This window comes from Anopheles ziemanni, chromosome 3 (assembly GCF_943734765.1).
Source record: "Anopheles ziemanni chromosome 3, idAnoZiCoDA_A2_x.2, whole genome shotgun sequence".
Classification (NCBI taxonomy): domain Eukaryota; kingdom Metazoa; phylum Arthropoda; class Insecta; order Diptera; family Culicidae; genus Anopheles; species Anopheles ziemanni.
In genome coordinates this window covers 5,993,585-6,019,718 of record NC_080706.1, presented here as the reverse complement: position 1 = coordinate 6,019,718, position 26,134 = coordinate 5,993,585, and the positions used below count along the sequence as shown (strand labels likewise).

Below are 26,134 nucleotides of genomic sequence, written 5' to 3'. Positions count from 1 at the left end.
AAGTAATTTCGAAATTATAAACATTTTCTAACCGCTAGGGTTCTCTGCCCTTAATGAAATTGTTTTTTATCCTGTGTCATCGTGTGCTTTCCGTTTTTTTCTCGAATCCGATTGAATACAGTTTTGACGAGTAGAACAGATTTGACCTAATTTGTTTCCTTTTTACGTTCCAATGGTACAATAATAAGAGTGATCAAATATATATTTATTTTATATTTGTATATAACTATATACAAGAAATGTATCAAGAGACCTCAGTGGGCCATTCTTGTACGGTTACAACGTTTCTTTTTATTTGCACGCATTTGTATCTTGCGTACCTTTCTGTCGGAAACACAAACGCTCCCTCATATGCCCTGTATGTGTACGGAAAACAAAAAACCCCATTACGGGATTTGGTAGGATAAGACATAAATGTACATCCAGTATCGTTAAACCTGCCTGCAAGAAGTCCTAAGAACGACAAATATAAACAATTGTTCAATATATAAACGAACGCGTGTTGTACTACGGTTGCGTTACAATACCGCCTTTTAATATGTTTGCTTGTTTGTTTGGATGGATCGAATTTTCAAACGCATCGAGGTGATTGATTCGGAATAAGGTTTGCCTCCGAACGTGGCCGTGCACTAGGTGCCTTTATCTGGTGTTTAAAAATGTTGGCTTTTTCCCTTTTTATAGTAGTGTATATCAAACGAGAAATGATGCTCGCAAACGTAACTCGCCTGCCTCTAACTTTATAAGAGATATAGATTGGAAAAGAAAAAGATAGTTTACGATGATAAATATATATATTTATATATTTCGCTAATACTTGGCTGTTTCCGGTGATGATTGAGGGGGGAGGGTTTTAAAAATTAGTACGATCATTTGGGATACGACACGGGATGGGTCTGGGAGAAGACCCACCGTGCTCCATCTGAACGAAACTGCCTATGTACAAACGAACAACTACCAACTGCCGAGGTAAGGAAACTAACCTCTCCTCTAGCGCGGTATACGTAGCGTATCATTCGTGCAAAACGTGATTGCTGGTGCGTGTGCTGATCTGCTCTAAAAATAGGTGGTGTTGCACTTACAAAAAGTAACGATGAACTTCTATCACCTACATACAGAGTGGCATTAAGGTAAACTAGTGAAAAGACAAGGGGAAAGAAATAAATAATCTCAGAACTGGTGCGCGAGAGTGATCGCGCCACCCCATCACATCACTTCCCACCCAGCAGGGAAGTATCGCGCCTCTTCGCCCTTACCCTACAATATTTTGATTACGGTACATAGATGGATACTAATGACAGTAACTTAGGACACAAAACGAACTAATCTCTACACGCTAGTCTTATAAACAAGGTTTCGCTAAATCAGTATATTGCAAACATGCCCATCTTTTTGCTACTAATAAAATGAGAAAAACTGATTAAAGTTAAAGGGAAATATACTCTAACGGTTGTGTTGATTAGTCACGAAAGGTATGCTACCGTCGCAGAACAATAGCTATAGCTGCAGGTAAACCGGAGGTAGAACATAGACTAATAAGGGTTTTGTTTCTCTTGCTTGAAGATATGATTACCGATAGGAAGATCCACAGATTGATTGTGGGGCTCGGAACTTTCTAACTTAACATTGTTGTGGAATACGAAGCCGATTCCAAGCCGCGCGTACGGAAGACCTAGGTGCATGACGGACAATACAGATGATAATCGATACACGATAGTCACAATTACGGTGTTAGTAACAATAGTTTAGGAAGAAAAGGTGGAACAGACGGGATTTTGTTGTTTCTAAGAATATGTATGTGTGTGTGTGTTTCTGTGTGTATGTCTGTGTAGATCTCAGATTTTTTGGCATTAATTCTTCTGCACAGCTGCTGTTTGCTTCCTTTGACACTTTCGCCTTGTTTTAGTTCATAACAAAAATGTCTACAAATATCAGTAGTTTTTTTCTATTCCTCTAGCCGCTACAATGACTCTAAAGAAAGTGTAACTTAGATGATTCCCTCTACTTTCAAACTACTTCCTCCGTTGAATGCAACACTATGATTAATTACTTTAAAAATGGACGTCAAAAAGTTTACGAATTGATTCATTTGCATATGCCTGCACCTGTACACGTTCGTTTTCTCTCTCTCTCTATTTTCCTTCTTTTTTTGTTTCGCTGTTCCGTTTACTGTTGTACAATGATAGTAGCTTTACACGAAATCGGATTGATGTGTTGGAGACAAGAACCTGTAACTTACGTCCTTCTATTAATTGCTTTCTTCGGATGCAAACTTCCGACCGGATGGAGGAATCTGTGTGTTGATTCATTGAGCTACTTTGTATCAATCCTAATGATTTTTTTTTTCTACGTATGAACCAGTTTAAACTATAAGGCCTTCGTGCAAACGATTAGTCCGTCCCAGGAGAAGGGCGTTTCTTGCGGGTTAAAATATAGAACCACAACTTTACATCGTTTGTTGAGATGGACTGTCTGCTTTTCCTCGTTTATGTATAAAACTACTCTGCTGCTTCACTACACGACGATCGAAGTAGACGTGTTGCTAGGAGCTTGGCAAGATTAAAGTACACTATTTCTGGCTACAGTGACATTATTGTTTCCTCTTTAACATGCTATACAATTCAGTACCGTTAGCGTACTCCTTTTCTACACGGACAAACTATTTTAACGGTTTACCGCCAGAGACGAACAGGATATTGCTGTCGGCATTAAAACTGGGACATGTTTATGTGCATGTGTTTTTTTTTTCTAATCTCACTTTGATCTACAGCGCATTCCAATGATTTGACACATTCTTGTAGGTTCTGCAAAATTGTTTGGCGCATTGTTTTGGGACTCTACGTTAGTCGCAGAACCATTACACACGAGCTCTGTTGCTTACAACCACTTTTAACAAATATAAAGGTAGATAAGTAATCTTTCCACTGTACGATTCAGTTTGTTTTGCAATTGCCCGTTTTGTGTGTGTGTGTGTTTTTTTTCGTCGATCGTGTGAAGGACTTTTGTCAAAGTACCTTCTTCCAGAGCGATCGACAGTTGTGTCCGCTCTTATTCCACCAGATTCTACTTATCTATTTATTCATTTATTTATTATGGTTAACCCGTTTACGTTGGAGCTGCCGTTGGATGATGCACTGCTGGTTGCACAATTGCCACCGACGGTGCCACCGTTGTTGAGCGCGGTGGTTCCGTTCGTTGCAACCGTGCATCCGCCGTTGGTGGCGGCCGCGATGATGTTGCTCTGCTGCTTTAGCTTGTCGAACAACTGCAGCTTCGAGCGTACGTTTCCTTCACAGATGTTCAGGCGATGCGTACCATTGCCAGCCACCGATTGTTGCTTACGTTCCAGCTCGTAGCAGAACGCCTCGTACTCGAAGCGTTGCTTCAGTTCAGTCTGCGACATCTTGGCCGCACTGGCCGCCGCCGCCGCATTGGTGCTGGAGTGTCGGCGCGCCCCGTTGCCGATTGCCGTTCCATTTGGTGTCGCTGTGTTCGCTGGTGACGTTGTCGTCGTGGCATTGTGACAGGTGCCCATGCAGCCCCCACCCGTTGTTGTGCCCGGCCCTAGTCGCCCATGGTGGTGATGGTGATGGTGTGGTAAGTGTACCGCGCTGGCGGCCCCACAGTGCCCACCGGCGTTGGTAGAGGAACCCAGCTGCAGGGAATCAGGTACAGTGAATGGTTTGAACGTTTGACCCTTGCGCTCGAAGTACTCGACGATTTTGGCAATCTGCGCCGAGCGTGTGGTCGGAAGGGCCGTGTACGATCGGTCGTCCCACAGTAGCGAGTCCGACCCGGCCAGACTGCTGATGTCGTCCGAGCTGTCGGTGAAGATCGACGACGAGCGGTTCTTGCAGTAGAGCAGTTGGTTCGCGAACTGGTTCTTCTGGATCATGCTGCTGATTTCCGAATCCAGAGCAAGCCGATTTATCAAACCCATATCGATCGAACGTGCATCGATGTCCACGTTGCTGAGCAAGTTGTGCCTACTGTGCACCTGGTGCACATGGTGGAGATGGTGCAGGTGATGGTTATGATGGCTGAATCGCTTCCGTATCGAATCCGACAGCTCCAGATCATCCATGCTCCGTAACGAGCTGACCGTCGTTGAGCTATCGTCGAAGAACAATATGCTCGAGCTATCGTTTAACGTTTGGTTGGACATTAAACCACCACCCGGACAGAGTGTAATGCCATCGCCCGCTCCAGAACCATTAGACCCGGTTGCTCCTACTCCAAACATACACCGACACATTGGCAACCGATCAGTGGAATCGCAGTGCGCTATCCTCTCCAAGCAGCAGCAAGGGGAACTCTTGTACGTGCCAAAGTCTTCATTGAGACAGGAGAAAAATCCACTCTCCGTTGACCCCCGCCGAGTGAGAATGCGTGGTGTTTCCAGAACACCTTCTCCTCCATCGGGACAAGCATCTTTTGCGTTCGCATCGCTTACCATCGTTGTCCGGGAGGAGGATTTAAGCAACACTTCGTCATCAGGTCGGATCGGTTCACCATCACAGCTCGCCCCATCTTGACCCTCCTCGGTGCCACTGTCCCCGTTGTTATTGTTGTTGTTACTAAGATGGACCAGATTGTTGCCACTGCTACTGCTGCTGATAGTTTTCGGCCGTTTGGTGCTTCCCGCCGTTGGTAGTAAGGGTTCAGTCATTTCCAACTCCTCCTCCACCGGTTCCGTCGAGACGATGGATGGTATGGGGGGTTTAGGCGGTCCGGCTCCGTTCAGCAGTTTCTTAGCGGGCGCAGAATTGACGGTTGTCGTTGAGGTGATGGTGTTAGACGCTGTTGACGTGGGATTAGTGCCCCGCGTCGCGCCGGTACTCGATACTTCAGTCTCAATTTGACCACTCTTGTACAGTGGATGACTAGAGAGTTCGGTGAAGCTGGCCCGATACTTTCGCACGTTGCCAAGCGACACCTTCCGGTACTCGTTCGCCAGTCGGCCACCGATCGCATGGGTTCCCGCCTGCTCGTCGTCGTCCTCCTCACCGTACTCTTTCCGTGGCGAAGTGGGAGAGTTGGGTAAACTTTTCGGCTGACCCTCACCAGCGCCACTGCCCGAGCCGGAACTACCCGAACCACCCATCCCGGTACAGCTCCGCCCGTCGCGGGCATTCTGCACGATCTGATTCTGCACCGAGTTCCACGCCCGGAAGTAGGGGGCCGATATTTCGAAGCACGAGCTGAACAGATCGCCAGAACTGTACGTCGTGACGGCCGGGTTGGGACCAAGTATCTTCTTCACGCCCTTCAGCTGCGATAGGGCACTGAATGGGTTTGCCTTCGGTATGCCACCCTGATCCGTGTTCGCGCGCGGTTTGTACTGGGGATCCTTCAGCAGCATCGTTTCCGCCACCTTGCGCAGCGTTTGGTTAGAGTAGGTGGGCGACTCAGGGATGGCCGGTTCGGCCGGCCGTACGACTGAGTTGCCCCGCTGGTACATGTGATAGCGCGCCTTATCGCTGGGCGTTGTGTGCGGCGGAAACACGATCACGTTCTCCGACAGCGACCGTCGGTGGTGCAGAGGATTCTGAGAGTACTCTCCACTGCCGGACGGGGTCGTTGTTGTGCTGCTGTTGCTCGGGGAACTACTTTCGGTCACCGCCGGGACGGGTTCGGAGCTGCTGCTCGCGGAGGTGATGATGGTACTGGGCGTCGTAACACCGTTCAGACCGTTCGTTGAGGTGCTTCCGTTCGCCAGCGCATTTGGGGTTCCGTTGGCCACACTCAGCCTGTACAGATGCTGCTGCTGTTGCTGCAGATGATTGTAACTATCCTCACACACATCGGACAGTAGTGTGCACTTTTTGACACATTCCGTGAACGTCGGTCGACTCTTTGGATCATACTACAAGAAAAGAAATATGTATATTTATTAGGGAGATATTATTGGATGAAATTCTACTAAAACAACTACTTACAGTACAACAATAGAAGGCCAGTCTTAAAAACGCCGGTGGCGTATCGTTCGGACACACATCGGCAAACGCAATGTAGTCCAAACCAAACGTATCAGTTCTAGGCATAATGTCGGGATCTGCCTCGATCTACAATGGAGCAAACACGGTAATTATTTCAACCATTCATTTTGTTGTTTAGAAGAACATTGTTCTCTACTCACCCGTGCTATCAATTCACATAAGATAATTCCGTAGGAGAATACATCACTGGTTTGATCGTACCACTGTCCCTTCAGACACTCCGGGCTCATCCAGTACGGGGAGCCAACTGTGTCAAGGCGGGGTTTACCACTGGGAAAGCAAGACTTCCGTTAGCTGATTTGCACGTTTTGAAAGTGTCTCTCCAACTTACCATTTCCGAGGGATGTTGGCGGCCAACCCAAAGTCACCGACCACCGCATCGAACATACCGTCAGGAAGTCGCTTCACCAGCACGTTCTGCGGAAGGAAAAGTTTTGCATTAAAGTTTAAGAACTCGCTCGATGGAACCCACACCACTCTCGAGCCACCCGGTTAGGTCCACCTACTTTGCTGGTAAGATCGCGATGAAAGATACCGACGTCGTGCACGTACTGCATTCCTCGGGCAATCCCGAGCGCGATCCTTATCTTCCAAAGGGCCGGAAGGTACTCGGTGTTGCTCGCGATCAGCTGCTCCAGCGAACCGTCCTCGATGTACTCCGTGAGGGCGTGCAGTTGTCCTTCCTGAACGCAGACACCCATAAACCTGTCGGAGAGACGCAAAAAACAAAGTTTACGTAGGTTGCCTTTTAAGTTTCGGGATTTGAAAAAACTGGTGATGGAATCTACCAACTAACAATTTTATCGTAAAGTTTGACGTTTTTGAGGTTATACATACTTAGAACGTTTTGACATACGAGCGCTATTTGTGTTGTTAAAAAAATGTTAAAAGTGTCAATGTCCGCCAAATTGTGGAATTGGGTCGTGGACATTTTCGTGCGATTATTTTTTGCAACTTTCGACGTGAATTGACACAGCAGTAGTGCATGAATGAACTTAATTCAACTTTTGGTGATGAAGCTCCATCAATGATTAGTATTTATCGATGGTTTGGAAAATTAAATCGTGGTCGGAGTTCACTCCAAGATGAATTTCGTGAAGGTCTTCCAAAATCAGTTATCGTTCCGAAAACAATTGATGCTGTGTGTGAACGGATATTGCAAGATCGTCATGTGACTTTTTGTGAGATAGAGACAACCTTAGGTATTACTGGGACCAGCATATACTTAATATTGCATGAACATTTAACTGTCAAAAAAATTAGCTGGTATTGGATTCCACAAAATTTGTCAATCTCTCAAAAAAGAGGCGTGTCGATTGGTCGGAAGAAATGCTCGAAAAATACGATTGCGGTGCTTCCAAACCCGTCTTTAATATCGTGACAGGGTATGAGTCGTGGATTTACGCGAATGAGCCCTTAACTAAACTGCAATCGACTGTACGGGTGTTTCAAGATGAGGCGAATCCAACCAAAGTTGTTCACGCACGAAGCACTTCTAAGCAAATGGTCGCATGTTTTTTCGAAAAAAAAAACTGGATATATCGCAACCAAACCTCTAGAACAACGCAGAACAGTCTATTCTGAGTGGTACACAACAATTTGTTTGCCAGTTGCCTTCCAAGAAATCAGGAAATTCAACCGCCGTCGACGGATCACCCGTCACCACGACAATGCGAGCTCTCACACATAGGCTCAAACAACTGCATTTTTGTGTACTCAAAACATCGATTTGATGAGTCATCCGCCATATAGTCCTGGATCTAGCACCAAATGACTTCTTTTAATTCCCGTACGTAAAAAATAAACTGAGATTTCAACGTTTTTCAACACCTGAAGAAGCAAAGATCTCTCAAAAAAGACTCGTGTCGATTGAAACTTTAATTTTTTTAACAACACAAATAGCGTTCTTATGTCAAAACGTTCTGAGTACGAATAACCTCAAAAACGTCAAACTTTACGATAAAATTGTTAATTAACAGATTGCATCACCAGTTTTTTCAAATCCCGAAACCTAAAAGGCAACCCTCGTATTTATTGTTCTGTATCTGTATCACATTCTGGGGGGCATAAGTCTGACACTATATCCGATCGAAACCTCAAAGACCAGTAGCAATAGTTACTATTAAATAAATGTATTGAGCTGAGAAATGTTTGATTACATCTCTTGTGATGCAAACAATGCCGTAAGTACAAATGTCCACTTCCTCTTGCCCGTTTCATAAATTGTTTTTGGACCAGTCATAAATCTACCATGAAAGATTGTTTAGCTTTCATCGTTCAACCTGTCTCTTCTGAACATTTTTTTCCTACAAAACTCCACCGAAACGAATAGATTGGTTTAAAAAGTCCACGGTAGTTACACGCCACAATAATAATGAACGATGATGGACCTTAGAAAAAAATCTCTCCCTCGAGCCTTCGGGGCGTAAGGAAATTGGCCCAGTAATTTTTCGGAGCACATATAGACAACACTTTCCACCGCAGGCCGAAATTTTCGGCCCTCAGCATCCGTCGGTTTTGTGGACCATTGCGTAAGGCTAAAGTAACCGCCGGCCATTTGCCGCCATCATTAATCAAAGTGTCTTTAGCGGACGTGAAAAATAACTCGACGGCATTCGTTGGCGGAAAAGCGTGAAACTATAGCGGGTAGAGGAAATTCTTTGATTTGACATAATCCAACAAAGCGTTAACTCGCGTTGTTGGGTGATGTTTCTATCGGAACGCACGGGTATGTAACAACGCGTTGGCCATCGGCTTAGGATAGTTAGAAAAGGGGAAATTTCACGGGACTTTAACCTTGTGAAATTGTTTCCCCAGCATGATCGGCATTTAGCGTTGTTTTATTAAAACTTAATAATTCATGAAAATCCTTAGGGTTGAAACTGAAATACTCAACCATAAACCCGGCGGAACATCTTTCCCAAAAATCACGCTGTTTTTTTTCGCCAAACGACGTTCCCATTGTTTCTGTCCGGTTGTCCGTTTACCGGGCGCACGGTACTTCGGTGGCACCCGGCCGATTTGCGGCGATCGTGCTGGGAATTTCGAGAATTTGTGTTACTTAACGGATCACATCGTGGTATTTTACAAGACCATCACTCCGGGGAACGACCGGGCATTGGGGCGAAAAGTCATCCGAAGTTTCTGGTCCGGTCAACGAACGGCCTCATCTTCTCATCATCTGCTCGACAGCTGGTGTTTTCCTCTTGAATCGAAATTCCCATGATCCATCGCTATGAAAAGGGTGTTTTCGTGTTGCATCTCAACGGTTCCTCTCGACAGTCGACCCACTCCGTCACTGAAGTTCACAGTGACAGGGACACAACAATTCCATTCTGGTTGCTTCCGACTTTCGCTCGCGATCTTGTGAGTGGAAACCCCCCCCCCGCCGGTTGGAAACAATAGATCGTTCGGTGCACGAGTTTTTCGAGCGGAAGTTTAGTTTAGGCTTTCTCACGTCGTTGTATCCGGGCGGGATTATGCCCGGAAGTCACACCTCGAGATCTACGCCGAACGCTTCATTCGACCGGTAGAACCCTTTGCCATAGGGGGTTGTCCAAGGGCGCTCCCCGCGTTTTAATGCGTTACGCCGAAACGGTACTTCCGCATTTTCCCTGTGGCGTACAATCACGAGATGCTGCGAAGGTCGGGGCGAGTTTTGTTTATCCTCCGCTTCTAGTGGCACATTTAAAATATTTTAAAAACCAACGCGTTGTTAGGACCAACAGTCGTGTCGTCGCCCCACTCGAGCTTCTTGTTCATTCATACGGCGCTGGACGTTCGCTATCCGTCAACCGGACCTCGGCGCCAGTTCTTTCTGGAGGGAAATGAAAATAAATCATGATGAAAGGCAACAAGGCGACCCAGCGCGCACGTAACATAACGAGCGCTCCACACAAAAAAAAACAGTCACATCCCAAATATGGCACCCATCTGGGTCAAGGGAGCCTTCGCCTGATGGCGAGATGAATAATGCGGCACCAGCACCTCACCGCCGTCGATTGGACGGTTTTGGATCCCGCGAACCTTTAGATGAAACAGTTTTGGCAACGTGCTCCTAATTCGTCCACCCGGTACCGAAAGGCGAACGGCGACATGTGGACATTAAGCGTAAGCAAATTATGTTAAATTGAACTCAACGCAGCCGACATTGAGAGGCTTCCATTTTCTCACGCCGCTGTAACACGAGACAAATGCGAAGTAACTTCCTAAAAGGGCACGAACGGGTGGTGAGATTGATATGGTGAAAACGAGTTGGGGCTTGGTTGCATGTATTTGATACATTTATTTTCATAAACCATGGGAACAAAGTGTGTAAGGGTTGAAGATACCTGAACTCATTTCGATAGTCTTGATAGTAACATGAGCTGGAGCTTTACTTTAACTAGTGTGATGTTTTGTAAGTAAACGTTCAGGAACGTTTCCTACATCAACGTAAACAAAGAAATAAACTTCCATCATCTACGGACACGTTTCCTGCACGAACCGCCCAACTAACCCACTCCAAATTGATACCGAAGTAATGCGACGAGAGTCCTCGCGCACATCAATCCAACGTATCCACAACGTACCGAGGTCAGTAGCAGCTCCAAACACATCTCTAATTACCTTGTTTTTTCTACCAGTCCGACAGTTGCATCAGTCATCGAGAGAATACAAGTTTCCACACAAGTCGTCGACTGTTTGGCGAGATACCTCACGTCCGACCGGAGAGGTTGTTTCCGCCTTCCAAATCGCATCCAGCTCGGTGCCTCGTGCGGGTTGAACAAGCACCTCGATACCGAGGACCAGGTGGACCTCCTCTCCAACCAGATCACAGACGCTCAACACAGCTGTTCCACACGGCAAAGGCGCCCGCAGTGGGTGCCCGCAGTTGCGATCGCTTCCTGTCCGGTCGCACGGCCTGCGCATAGCGATTTTCCTTGCTCCGCTCCGGAAGGCCACGGTGTGCCACAGTGCGCCATATCGAGCGAGCAAACGGGTTTTATTTTCCGAGCTTCCGCGGAAGCGTGCCACGGTATCGGAGGATGGAAACTGTTTGCTTTACGGCCCACCCCTAAAGCGCTCGCACCGTTTTGGTCGATGATGGTCGTTGGTTGGTGAAAATATAGGCTTAGCACGATCGTTATCGAACAAATATGGACATTGGATATCACTTTGGGGAAGCCACTCGAACAACATGCAACAGCCGACAAGCCGAATTGAATCGTTTGAAATATGATAGCACATCGGTAGGCAAAATAGTTTGAGAGTTTATTGCATTACTACTTGTTTGTAAATACTGCTCTGTAACTGAACAAATATTGTGAGCCCCAAACCAGAAACGATCGCACGGGAAGGAAAAGGCTTGTTCGTGACTTCGTGACATGATGCAGTTCCACTCGCCAGGACCCATCTCCGCCGCTCCCATTCGCTTAGCGAAGTTGGTAGAAAAACAGGAAACTTGTACATTTTCATCCGTATTTTCCGAAATTAGAATTTCAGATGAGCTGTTCGCCCCTCGACTTGATCGTCCAGACCAGAGCCCACCCGAGGCTGATCGATGGCAAAGTTATTCAACCGCTACTTTTTTTCTCCCGCTTTTACCCGCCTGAAAAGCGTCCTCAAGTGTTCGAAATTGCCACTACACGGCGTGAAGCAACATCTTTACACCACTCCGTTCTGGAAGCAGCAGCCCCGTGCATTAGCATGTCTCTGAAGCTACCGACAAGTGTGTTTACGCGCTTTAAACTTCATTAACCTTCCACCACCCCGAAGAAGCCGAAGGTGCCGGGCTTGATCCTCTTGTCAAACGAAGTCTCCATCCAGAAGCCGCTTCCTTCTCTCGGCTCGGCCCCAGGTCGGAAATCTAGGTAATGCGGTAGAGATTATTAACACCATTCTCCAGCCTCTTCAGTAGTGTTTCGCGCCCACCAAAGCCACACACTACCGGAACATGGATGATTTGCGCTAATTTGGAGGAGCGCACGGAAAAAAAGCACTTGCGCTGCACTCGAGGGGGAGCTTTTTCTTTTTTGGGGAATTTTCGGGGGTTCTACCTCCAGCAGCCCAGAAGAGGAACCTCCCGAACACGCTTCGAGAGGCATGTAGTCCCGACGCGCGTTCTGTTACCTTAAGTGTGGGGTGCTTCAGCTTTACGAGCCGATTATGGGATTTGTGTTTTCCGTTTTGGCGCTTCCGTGTTCTAGAAATCGCATCGCATCGAGCGAAAAACGTGCTTCGGTGGGAAGCGCCGGCTCGAGATTGCGATAATTGGTGCAATCATGTCGGACAAGGGTGGAAGGAACGGTGTGGTTTCTTTGTTTACACCTTATTTTCGCGCCTAATTTCCGATAAGCATTGCTTGATCTAACGCTTCCGAAAAGGAAGACAACACTGACATTGGTAAACTCATTGTCGAACATGAGTAAAAGAAGGAACTGAAGTGAAGAACCCCCGTTGTAGAACAATTTAATTGCTTATATTTAAGAGATTTCGCAAAACTAGCTTCAATCCCGCATTGTTAAAAAACCAAACTACTAAATAAGCTATCCTCTACGTTCGAATGCAGTTAAGGTTTAGCACACAGCCCATCCTCGTGTGTCTTCCCACACACCGGCTTTAATTGCTTTCTTTTCCCACCATTTTCACACACTTGACCGCGATGATAACAAAAAAAAAAAAAAAACAAGCGGAAGATTTTCGGTCAGTTGTTTCGATTGGCCCACATTGCCCAGCGGGAGGGAGGCCAATGATACAGGGAATGGTGCAACAAGAAGCATGGATGAGGTAATTAGAGTGCAGTTTTTCTTTCGCTGCGGTCTGGTTTGCGGGTGGATGATGGGTTTGTCGAAATCAAGCTGGCCGCGGATCGAATTTTCTGTGGCTCGGAGGTGTTTTTCCCCACGAAGGAGCGCGCGTGTGGTTGAGCAGCAGAAGCTCGCACACAAATTGGGCTCGTTTCGTGGAGTGTCTGTCGGTGGTCCGGAGGGGGTTTTTCTTGCGATTCGACAGCCCGTTCGAACGTCCGGGATTTAACAAGTGGTAATGCGTGCGCATCGCGTGGAAATTAACGAGATGAAAATGACAAAATTGGGTCAGAAGAGCCGGGGAGGGGTCGGCGCGGCTGTGTAGTGGTAGGGCCATAGGCTAGGTTTGCCTTGGTCAACAAGAGTTAACCACAGCCGTGCAATATCTAGAAGCAGGAGGTTTGCAATGTGACCATTTACCACCACATTTTTACCGTTTCCTTTAGAGGCTGGAATTAAGATCAGTAAAATATGTGGACAATAATCGAACCAGGTTAGTAGGACTCGCGTAGGGAAGATAGCCCAGATTAAATTATTAGGCAAAAAAAGTATCACAGAGTTTATTTAAATTTTATTTGCATTTATCGAAGCGTTTGGAAGCGTTACATCGTAACGTGTTCTCGAGCAAGAAGCGTTATTAAGTGTAACCGAATGGTCAACTCATCGATTAATGTTGCTCGGGAAATCGAAAGCACCCATGCTATATTTATTGGTATTTTGCATGATGCCTCACGGCAACTATCCACTTTATTTTTCCAATCCACCCCGGCAGCAACAACAACATCCGAAGGAGGTTGTTTTTCCTGAAAATAGTAACCTCCCTCGAACCAAGTGCAGATCGATTCCTTCTTCCTCTCTGCCTTTCTTGCGGTTACGGGTGGCCGTTGGGGGCGGTCAACCGGTTTTTGCCTCCGTTTTTTCATCCCCCCGCAAGCAGGGCGATCCGAAACCCCATCCCCGGGAAACGTGTCCGATGAAGCGTCCATTTCTTGGCCGGTTACGACCGGTTGGGTTGCAGGTTGCAGTGCCGTTGACCGCCGGAGCCCTGGCCAAGTTATGCGATTTGCGACGGATTACATGCCGCCTCTTCCTTCTCTCTCTCTCTCTCTCTCTCAAACACACACACACACAGCAGTTTCGCGGTGCGGTAATCGTTCGCCCGAACGTCGGCACCGACATAATCGAAGGAAACAAGATAGGAGGTGTCAATTTGGGTGGCCACCTTCGAGATTCGATTGTTCGGGCTGGGGGACTGGGTTGCAATTACACACGTCCTAATCACTGCACTTTATGGCAATTGTTGGCCGTTGCAACAAAATTACGTCTGCCACACTCGTTCGTTCGTGTCCGTATGATCGATGTAACTGAAATATGGCTTGGGGAAAAACCGATCGTTTACGTGTTTCTTCCTTGTTGCAATTCGATGCCCCATAATGTTTTTGGTATGAGATGCAATTAGATAGAGATTAATTTATTGAACCTACATCGATGCTGCGACGTTGGGAAATATATTTAAAAGACACACGGAACATCATCCGTCGTATTTTCACGCTTTCCAACAAATTTGACCACTTTAGGTCGACAAGAGATCGTTATGTAAATCGGGGAAAATAATTCAATCCATTTATTTCCAGTCCATTCCATGGCTCAACCTCGGCTGTACGGTCATAATCTTGTTCATTGTTTCCCCTTAAACCCTTTTAATTCTCCTCCGTGAACTCTAAAGCCCTTCGAGCCTTCCACTCGAAATTTTCCGCCCCAAGGCATCATCTCGAGACGTTCTGCATGAACGAGTGCTCTCGAACGGCCCACGGTTACAGTCATCGAGGGAATTATACAAATGAAGCCTCATTTACTGCTCCATTTTCTTCCCGCAGCCGCTCGACCGTACGCAAATCGATCGCCCATGCGCAATCGTAAATCGATGTTCGAGAGTGTGAAGGAAAACGAGAAAGGAAAGACGAACATATTCTCAAAGAAAAATATTATTGAAAAAAAATCCCAACCCATTTGACTTATAAGTCGAAATTAAATTAAAGCACTTGACAATAAATTGAAAATAAAAAAGGACCGCTAATAAATGACTCTACAACACGTCTAAATTCACGGTGTAATAAATTAGAGAGTGGATCATTTTAATTGAAAAGAAAAGCATACCCCCCTCAACCTGTCAGGCCTTTCTTGATTTGTTTGAATAAAACAAAAACGATTAGGCGCTGGACAATTTAATCCGTTACACAATCGACCCGTTTACGTTCAAACGAACGTCTACGGGGGGAAAAAAAAGCAGGCCAACTCGTCGTCTGATTAAATACTTTAATCTCATTTGGCACGGCCCAAGGGAGGAAAGCCACCCTTTTCCACCGTTCCATCTTAGTTTTCTTCCGATCCAACCAACACCGGCACCAGTTCTTCGTGGAAATAATTTGTGGAAACCGGAGGCGCCAGTTATAAATATCACAATTACGTTGCCCGAAGGCCCTGCGAGTGATCAAAGTGTCACTTGTGTGTCGAGCGGCGGCCCGAGGAGAGAGTATTTACAGGTTCACCAAATTGAACACGTGAGCCCCGTTTATCAAGCATCAAGCATACGTTAATCTGCTCACACGAGGCAACAAACGAAATGGGAGGAAAATAAACGGCCAGCGCCGCAGCCTAATCAACGCAATCGGGCTTTCATTCGAAACTCTCCAAGCCTCTTGAAGCTGCTCGTGAAAGCGGAAGGAACCGTTATAAGGTTTCCGCGACCCGTTCCCCCAAGGAGAGGGACAGCCACCAAGAGCCGGGCGGACCTTCCTCCTTTGCGATCACCTTTTGATGCGAACAATAGCTCAATTTTCCCGGCCAGTTGATGCTGCGGTGCGCTCCTATCGTTCAACGACATCGACTTAACTTGACGATCCCGTTTGTTCGGTCCATCATATCGATTTTTTATCCTTTAATCCGGACCGTAGTTTTTTTACGACCATCAGTTGCGGCATATTTATGGCATCGAACCGCCAGGATCGGTCACTCGTTCGCGATCGTTCTCAATGGCGACGGGGCATGATGCTGCCCCTTTGCTGCATTGGCGATCGATGAGGACGCATCAGAAATGAAATGACAAACGCAATTGGTCCCCACAACGGTCGTAAATGGAGTGTTGGTAATTTGGTCGATTCTTCGCTTTTTACGATCCACAGCCGATACTTGGGGTCCGCGACAGCCGAGCGGTAGCGCCGGTTAGAAAATCGGCCCATGAGCGCCGAGGCTCAGCACCTCGACGGCAAGGGTTCGAATCCCAACCGAGACCGGACCCTCCCCTGTACGAGAGGACTGACTATCCACGTACAACAGGGAAACAAGTCTCGTAAGCCCTTAACGGGCAGGCATGACCAAGAGGTCGTTACGCCAAGAAGAAGAAGAAGAAGAAGCCGATACTTGCGGGTACATGCACCCCCTCCATAAGCCTTCGCCTGCCGTAAAAGGAACCAAGATTGATCCTGGCCCGGCGAAGGCGAAGCAAAAAATCGTATCGAAAGCGTATGGTGGAATTTAACGACGATCACTATAAACCGCTTAAGATGGCGCCTGACTACCCACGGTCTGGAAGAATTTCTCCCCATGTTTTTTCTTCTCCTCTTTGTACACTCAGTGCACGGCAGGGTCAATTAAGCGAATACGTTCTGTCCGGATCTTGTGCCCCTCGGTGACCTTTTTCTTGCAGCCCCCCCTTGGGAAGGCACGCGTATTGAGGTCGATCGTATGGTGCGAAGCACTTACTGGGGGCCCATATTGGGCCCGATCGCTTGAGGTTGCGGCCAGATTAACGGATTTGCGCACTCGACATCGGGCGACCGACACTTGCCGCGTCGAGAAGCGGTAATTTTACGCGAATTATGCTGCCCGATCGTTTGCTTTCTTCATTAGTCTCCTATTTTATCCAACTTGGATATTTTTAAACTTATTGCGAGTATGCGAGAGGGAATCGAAACGAGTGGAATAACAATTAAATGATTTGAATTTAACCAGATGGTGTATTAACGACATTGCAAATCTATTCACTTGTAATAAAAATCATTTCCTATTCATAGATCATCCCGCGATAGCTCTAAACTGCCTTAACAACACGTCCTAATTGTATGGAAATCGGTTCCGCAAACCCAATGCGAACGCATGCTGCATCGCAAATCGTGCCTGAAAAACACCTGATTGAGCGTAAAGCAGAAATAAAAGCAAGAGTAACACGCGGTGGCCAAACAACAGATCACCGATCAGTCAACTTTCCACGACAAATTTCACTTTCGACAACGAAATCGAGCCGAATTTCACTGCGACCATCTCGTCCATGCACGATCGAAACAAATGCGTTGCAATTTATGCTAAATCGATCAGTGGAACAGGCGTGAAGCAGAAGATGAAGGAAAAGGAAAGGAAGCATGTTGAAACGATGGTCGGTTTCGGAAAACATCGAAAAGTGAACTGCAGGGACGAGAGCATGGTGTGCGGCGCTCCCAATGTGTCAATCAGGAAGTGAATGGACGGACACACAGCGCGAATCAGAGCCAGTGGGATCCGTTTTGGTATCGCCGGAGCATCAGTGAACGATCGACTCGATCGGGCCAACAACTCGACCGCATCCACATGTCCAGTACCGGTTCCCGGCGAACACTATGCTTCCCGGGCGAACAATTTCTTTATGTCGATTTTCTTTCTCTTCGAGGCGACTTTTCTCCTTCTGTTTCGGTTTAGCGTTGCGTACCGAATCTGGTCGCGTTTTATGACCAAACGGCGGAGGCATTGACATGATGTGGCGAAAACAAAAATGCAATGCACCATCTGATAGGGAGGGTAATGATTCCCATGCTTTCCAAAAAACCCCCTCGCCCGGATGCAATCGATGTTGCGTAACGTTATGCTCCCGTAGGGTTTTGCTACCGTTGTTGGTTGTTTTTTTTTTTTTTGCTGCAGCGATATTTCCGGCTCCGTGCGAACTTAAACAAACACTAAATGAAAGGGAAATTGAAAGTGCTTTAATTGTTTATAGCTCCGAGAGAATCGTTCACATTAACTTTTGAAACTGATAAACAAGAGGGTTCGCTTTGGTCAACCTATGGAATCTCTGGGAAAGAGCATTTTGTTATATTTAAAAGCTTTTAAAACAGCATTTTTCACTTTGAGTAAAATTTTCAATAGCCACAACATTTGATAAATAAACGAGTAAAATCAACCTGGAACCAAACAAACCAAAACGAACACGCTGATAAACATCCGACCAAGATATATTTGACGCGTTCCTAAATTAGAACGCAGGTTAATCATCGCCATCGAAAATAAACCCTACCAGCCGCCCACCGATATTTTCGGAAAGCGAAAAATCGAAAGGAAATTAGGAAAAAAAAAACACAACAACCACAACTTTTGGTCCCGAAATAGCGAACATAAATCCGCTCGGACGAGTGACACAGGAAGCAAGTGTTCAGCTGGTTGGGTAAAAATAATAAAATAAAATCACAAACAAAAACTGTCCCAGCGGGTGGGGACGGCACATTTCGGGCAAACCCCCTTGAATCTGTTGATGATTCAATGTGATTTGTTTACACGGACGAAGTGAAACAAAAATACCAATAAAACCATACGGAATGTTCTTACGAAAATATTTTGTCATACTTTTGGGGTGGAGATTTAACGACAGCTTAATTGATACAAGCGTTTGCGTTTCGAAACAGTTGAGACGAGCGAACGTTCTATTTTTGCAAAAGCGTGTAACATCGGCAAATTGTGGGACGGCCAAACGCCATAACGCATTGAGTGACGAGTACGATGGGGCTATAATTCAAAAGCACCCAAGGTCGATAGGACCAAATGCGAGAACCTTCCGTTCCGTTATGTTTTGCTTTGAGAAGTAAAGGAAAAACACCTTTTTTTACGAAGGAAAAACAAATATTCTACATACGTAGTTGGAAATAGATTTCACGGTCAGGCAGCGTTATGCAACGTTAGAAAAACAACAGCTCCAGCCGGTTGATATTAGCAGGCGGACTCCCATAACCCCATCGAGTAAGAACGGGGAGTGAAATGATCTTTTGCGCCTCTTCAACGGTGGGTGAATGTGTGGGCGGAACCAAGAAAACCGAATGCCAGGGGCTGCGGTGCAGCGATGAAAAAGGGCCGTTGCATTCGCAACCGCAACCTTCAGCAAGTTCAAAGCCCCCACGCCGTGCCAATCGCAACCACCCGCTGACTCCCCCGGCCCGTTTCAAGTTGGTTCCCAGCAAACCAACGTGGCGTGGCCAACTCATCTGCCAAAAGCTGTACCACTCGAGCAACATAGGGTCCTCGCCCGACCGAGTATCTTCAAGGGTCCTCTCTCCCTTTTTTTCTCCGTTCTTGCAAAGGAGTTCGCTTTATCTAACATCGGCCAATTTATGCAAACCGACTTCTTCAGCAACTGTTGCTGCGGCAAGAGCGAAGCAACGAGAGCGCCAGTGAACATCAATACAAGGGGTATGCTAACGTCGGAGCATAAAAATAACATTAAAAAAACCAACCACAACGCATGCACGGTCCCCTGATTTAAAAACGTGATGATCATGAACGCACTGGCGCTATTTTTGCGATCGCGTTAATCACTTCTTTAGAGCTAGCACTACAGGGAAGAGGGACAAAAACAGTTGGATGTAATAACTTCAAACATTGTTTTAAAAGATTGAACAACGAGCAAGAGCTATTTATCCTAGCAGAGTGAAAAAGCAATTGATATTCTTTAATAAATTGACGTTAATAATATAACCAAATATATCAAATATACAATCAATTTACTCATTCACAAAAAAAAATCAATAATTAAACGACATCCAAAAACTATTTTCTAAGTATTTTTTTCTGAATTTTATGTGTAAAAAAGGCAAATGGAAAACCCAAAAAAAAATTGTTACAAGAGTAACAAACGAGTATACCAGACAAAACTGGCAAACAAAAACAGCACCGGAGTGTATAAATCTTGTTTCTTTTTGTGGGAGAGAAAAAAAAGTAAAAAACTTCCCCAACGGACAGAGACTTCACGAGTGTTCGGCAAACGATCGGTGAAAAATCACCCCATGAGAAAAACGACCCTTGCGGGAGGCGAGTGAGCAAGATAAAACAGATGAACACGGACGAGCAGAAGAGGAGGTATCACAACATCGCTTACTAACGACCTTGCCCCATGCACAAGAAAAACACCCCACACATACACACACATACACATAAATCCGTAAGATACGATCGCGGCCTGATGTTTGGGGAGCATCTGGGTGCTTGTGGGTATGGGAAATGGGGAAAAATTCGCGTCGAAACCAAACGGACGCCGCGGTGCGTTGGCCTGATGAGTGCGCGAGTGCTTTCACTCTCGGTTTAAATTTCGCCACCCCTCGCCCACCCGCCCCTCGCCCACGAACCGAAGCCCACGCGATGCAAACGATCGCTCATCGGGCGTCTCCATTTGCTCCGATTGTGTGTTTGGGTGTTTCTTTTCGGTTTTCGTCTTCGGGTGTTTGTGATTTCTCCCTCACGACCGCGACGACGAGCCCACGACTGTTTTGAGATAAACTTCAACACCTCTGCAACGTTTTTATTACAGTAAAGCACGACCGTGCACATAACGTTGTCTAGCGTTTGTAGCCAGTTTTACTGTTTACCGATTTCGGAATGATTGTAAACTACTCTTGTTTTTTTTCTCTGTTAGTTGAGTCTCTCTCGCTCGATATTTTATGTTTGCAAAAATATACTCCGACAAACAACAGGTTCAAGCCACTCTCCGACACAAAAAAAACAGCGTTTGACCATTCGCAAAACAGAAAACAAACATACCACATTCCAGGCCAACAACGTGTTGCCAGTATGTGTCTTTTGTTGTTTTTTTTCGGTCTTACTAACAACCCCGAGATCACGAATAGGCAAAAACCAGGCCTATACTACACGCCACCATAGTTTGCATATCATCACACACACACGCACGCACACGGGAGGGCAACAAAAGCAGCCTGAGATGTAGACAAACTCGGCGGCAGCAGCATAAACAGCAAACCGACAACAACACCACCAGGCAACATGACTATCCCGAAGGGGTGAAGAAGGTGGAGGGGAAGGAGAGGGCGAGCACACCAACAACCAACCATTCTCATTAAACATTAAGGATTGCAATTAAATAAATAAAACAAAGTTCAACGTGCTGCTTTTCTGCGTCAAGAAGGGCCGGGGTAGTATTCCATTCGTCGGATGGCTTATTGTGCTCCGCTTTACAGCCCACCACTTCCGGCCTGAAGTTGCGCCCGAAGTATGCATAAATTACCACGGAGCCCACGGAGCGGGTGGAGAAAAGCGAGCGCAAACCTAACCACCACAACACGGGGCACAAGAAATGAAGACAACACTGCCGGGCGTTCGCGTTGTGTCCGAAACGAGGCAGGAAAGTTGATAATTTTGTTCGTAATTTATCTCCGGTGCGAGGAAACAGATCCCGGCACGACGTACGAGTCGATTTTTATGTAAAGGGCGTTCATTTGGCGAATTAAATTGAAATTGGATAAATAAAACTCAAATTATTCGTTGAAACGCAAATTAGTACGAAAAAATTGTGTTCGTAATTGCATAATTAGATAAAATTAAAACACAGAAAAGAAAATGAAACAAAAGATAAATTAACTTTGTACTTTTCAAAGCACAATATTGAGAATAGAAGAACTAGTAAGGAAGGTTAAAAAGAAAGATTTATTTTAAGCAAACCTGAACCGCGTAGAAACTTTGCTCTATAAAACATTACAGAAAAATACCCAACACAACACGGCAGCGTGAGAGGAAAACAAAACCGACGCGGACGAAATCCTCTTAAAAACCGAAGCGAAACAATCTGCGGTAGTTTCCATCAAACATTCAACAAGCCAAGGAAAAGGCACCTCCAAGCGTTGGTGGAGCACTCAAAGCCTCGACCGTTGGAGCGCTTGGGCGTCTCTTTTCCGGATGCGAGAGGGCCAGCGACCCTTGAACTTTGTGCTGCCCTCGAACGCTGCGCGAAACACGATGCGATCGCGTTTTTCCTCGAACCGGTCCCCAGTGAGGTGAGCATAAGAAAGGGCCGCCAGTGCTTGGGAATGTAGCAGAATCTGGTTTGTTGTGGTGGTAAAAATTGAGGTTTGAATGTGGAGTAAAGCGTGACCGTGTTCAATATGCTTTAATCTATGCGAATATCGATGTTTCTTGTATCAGTTGGAGTAGGGAATGAAAAAAAACAACAAAAATAAGCGAAGAAAACTTTCTCCGCAAAGAGGAATGACTTCTACGCAGGCATCTAAACAATTAACAATAATGTTATTTTATTGTATGATAAATAGCAAGTTGTAACACACGCGGCACTTGCATTTTCCTCTACCAATTTCCGCCATGCTGAACGGTATTTATTTTGCACGATTCCACTGCTGAGGCATGCACATGTAGTGCATCATGTTAAACTCGGATTATTATTTCAACATACACACAGGAATGAAAAATTAATTGTTTTCCCTCTCCAATCACTAGCGTTTCAAAGTACATTAATCGATCTCCACTCGCGGCATATCGAACATAAAAACACAATCGATATCTTGCAAATCGAAATTAAGAAAAAGGGTTTAAGACATGCAATTCTCCGCACCCCCACAATCAAGCTGGCCCGAGCAAGTGAATGCTCACTCGGTTGACTGAATATCGGCCGCGAAAGTACGACGATGTGCCGCCCTAGACAACGCCTAGACTAGCTACACACCCCCGTCTAGACGCGCGGGGAAATGTTTCTGCCAGCTTTAACTTTCCCACGTGTTTAAACCCCCCCTTTCGTCTAGAGCCGGAAGTCGGGTTTGATCGGAAAATTTCATTTTTCCAACCTAGGCTAGACACACAGGAACACCTTCACCGGTGTGTTTGTAAAGCCCTTCACATCCTTCCGGTCGATCCTTTTCCACCAAGAACGGGCTAGAAAATGCATCCACCGGCGAAAGAGTGGGAAATGGGCTTTTAAATCAATTACATATTGCTCCCTTTTCGCCGGGTGTTCTTACTAAGACCTGTAATGGTTTTCTTCGTGTGGTAGTATGTAACACGCCACGTCTAGCGCCCTGGACGACGTAGCAAAAGGCTGCCAGTCAATGAGGTTGGGTTTTTTTTCAACTGCAGAAAATCCCTTCACCACCTACCTCAGGATGTTTGGATGCGATAGTTTGTTCAACAGCTGAACCTCGCGGAGCATGTTGGGCCGGTTGGCGCGCCGTTGATTCATCTTCAGCACCATTACGTCACCGGTCGTCCGATGTGTCACCTGTTGCGGAGAGGAAACGAAACGAAAACAAAAAAAAAAATGAGAACACGAGAACGTAGATAATTAGTGTGCGCTGTGTACTTGCACGCTAACAAGAAGTACATTAATCCGCAAGATCTTTCCGGTGGCGTTTACTCGGAAGGTAGGGTGCAGATCGGTTGCGAGGGTGTGCAGGCAATTAACTTGTTTTTCTTGTTGAAATCCATTTTTTCGGCAAACAACGGTGCTTCCCTGGGTAGTTTTTTTTTTCCTTTGCCGAGATGACTTGTTGTAGGAAAAACCGGACGCTGCTCGGTGGTATCGGCAGTAAAAACAGATATGCATAATGAGAATTTCTTCTTCGGTGTACTTTTTGCACACCGAAGCTGCGTTATCTGAATGACGTCAATAAAGCTTTTGCAGTGCTTTGCGGACAAAGTGCTAAGATAATAACTTTTTTTAGGAAATAATAATCCCTCAGAGTGTTCCACAGTCACTCCTGGCTTTAATTCAATTAAGTACAACGAAAAATAATCAGGACAACAAATCAAACAAACACACATTTAAACTATTAAGAGTAGGAAGAAAATCAAACGAGAGGTTTCTTCAAGCCATAAACAGCATCGCCTCCACCAACGCGATATGGATCGGGCATTCCAAGGAATTTATTGGTACATACAAAGCGATAAGATAAGATCCCCATCCATCAGTCATAAACGGTATCACCTTGCAGATGCAATAGCAAATAGAAATAAAGAAAACCACCACCTACGCCCTTCAATCTCGCACAAAAAAACCGAAGCAAACATTTGAACGGAACAATTTGAAAATAAAGCTCCCCAGTCCCATGCTCCAGCACTTCGAGAACCATCGAGCACCCACTTTTCCTTATCGTCATCATTAAACTGGCTGCAAAAAGTCACCCGACAACGGGTAGAATGCTTGCCCGTGCAAAGTGCTACAGTTCGTGTCACGCGCTGCACAACATCGCGCCAATCGGTGCCGCTCATTAGTGTGCACGACAAATTAATTTATCTTCCCGCGGTGTGCACCGAAAGCAAAACAAAATGCTCGCGCGAAGGTAAATGGCATAATAAACGGCATTGCTATCATCTTTCCCTCCTCCTCCCGTGGTCCCCGCGGGGGTGAAGAAAGACATCGATGCACCACAAAGCTGAAGCAGAAGAAATAGTAAAACGAGGGCGGCGACGTTTGCGGCTGGAATTTGCAACCAACCGCTCGAATCGAACGAGCCGACACTGATCGGTCGATAACCATGCTCTCCTCCCCTGGGGTGGCGAAACATTCGTCAAATTCGATCCGCAGGCACCCAATTTCCCCCCCCCCCCCCCCCCCCCCCCCAAAGGTGGCGCAAATTTCCCGAAATCGCATCATAAAGAAGAGAAGGAAAAAACACACACGGGGGTTGAGAGAAAACCCAAAACAAAACCCGCCGATATCGCATCATCGAGGAGCTGCTGCTGATGATGATTACGGATCGCGTTCGGGCAGCGTGTTGTGTGACGGAGAAAGTCGCCCGATCGCGCAATCGTTGGATCGTGGTGGCTCGTGCCACTATGAAGAGATCGTGGAGCGTGCCCGCGAGCGTGTGTGTCTATGTTGGTGACGCCGTGACACGCTGGAGGGCCAGCACCCACTTTACAACCTCACCACCTCCCGAGCGGGGTTGAGGCACGTGCGGCCAAACAACAAATTAAAAGTAAAACGATGATAAGAAAGTGCACCATAAATTCTTCGATCTGGGACAACGAGCCTCTTAACGTCAACCGGTGGGAAGGAAAGGGTTTCAACAGGCAGTAAGGGGAAGGTCCCTATGGCCGCAAGGGGGGGGTCGTTAAGGAAGGGTTTCGCCGAGGCGCGAGCGTGGATGATGTGCACTAATTGCCCCGCCGATTGGAGCCCGATTGGAGGCGGTATGTTATGATCGTGCTTTCGCGTGGTTGGAAGCTCGAATTTAAATGGCCCGTTCGAGTGCAGCAAAGAGGGCCTCTGTCTCGGACATCATGGCAAAGAGCGCATAATTTCGCCACAATCCGCGGGCCAAAACGCAACGCGAACGCCGGGAGGAATTAATCTTCGCAAAGCGGTCGCATAAATAATGAAGACTTAACAGATCCCCGCGGTACCAGGCTCGTGTCGCGGTGTTTAGAAGCTGCGGTCGTTTTTTCCACCGTTTTGTCCACCCGAAAAAAAAGCTCACACCCGTACCACTGCATCATCGCATGACCGGGGGGTGGGGAGGGATGCGTCTCCATTTCTCGCCGAAGGCAGCCGAATATGTACGCCCGAGCATAGAGACAAGATCGCCACAGTGTGCGCTGTGGCCGTTTAAAAAGAAAGCTCTGTAGGCGCGCATAAATTATGCACCAAGCCGCGCTGCTGACGAACGAAAGAAGCGAGGAGGAACGCCAGAAACAACAAAATCATCCCACGTGTAGAAAGCCACCCCCTCGACCAACCCCCCCTCGGAACAGGCCGTGATTTGTGGTGGGCACGAGATAGATGAATTTCGGCACGAGGAGATTATTTTTCCGATAAGATCTAACGCCTTGCCAGGGACCGAGCGCACGTGCGCGGCGTGAAAATTGGGCGAGAGTATTTTTATACGTTTTCCTCGGTGCGGTGGTGTTAGTGACCGCGAATTGCGAGCCGTTAGCGGCCATGTTGGCAGTGGGAGGAGAAAGGAAATGGTTGATCCCCTTCGCGGTTGCCCCGTTGAAAAATAAAAGATCGGCGAGCGCTTGTTGATTGAAGCCACATTTTCGGAAGTTCATGAACCTGCACCATACGATGCGGCTTGGCGCGGGGTTTGGGCGGTGGAAAGGTTTTACTTTTAATTACCTTCATTACCACTTAATTATGCATAGTTAGCGAATACCTTATTAAACACCTCCAAATATCTGTTGATCGTAAAAAAAAGGCATTTATAATAAAATGATTTACGATGCGAGAAAACATTCAAACTCTTATTTTTTTTAATTCTCTAAAAATAACGAAATTCACCTAACTATAATCTTCCCCGATCGTGCGGTATCTGAAAC

The 26,134-nt window shown here is 46.5% G+C and overlaps 1 protein-coding gene across 1 annotated transcript in view; it reads right to left on the bottom strand.

Moving 5' to 3' along the window:
• Positions 1-2,880: 2,880 nt before the first annotated feature.
• LOC131289557 (uncharacterized) overlaps positions 2,881-26,134 on the bottom strand; it is a 55,343-nt gene continuing 32,089 nt past the window's right edge. Inside the window, exons 2-7 of the mRNA XM_058318838.1 lie at positions 22,972-23,093; positions 6,503-6,701; positions 6,328-6,413; positions 6,137-6,266; positions 5,937-6,062; positions 2,881-5,863 (exon numbers count right to left, since the gene is read on the bottom strand). Of these exons, the coding sequence (XP_058174821.1) occupies positions 3,077-5,863; positions 5,937-6,062; positions 6,137-6,266; positions 6,328-6,413; positions 6,503-6,701; positions 22,972-23,093 (3,450 nt within the window). The 3' untranslated portion in view covers positions 2,881-3,076. The remainder of the gene's footprint in view (positions 5,864-5,936; positions 6,063-6,136; positions 6,267-6,327; positions 6,414-6,502; positions 6,702-22,971; positions 23,094-26,134) is intronic.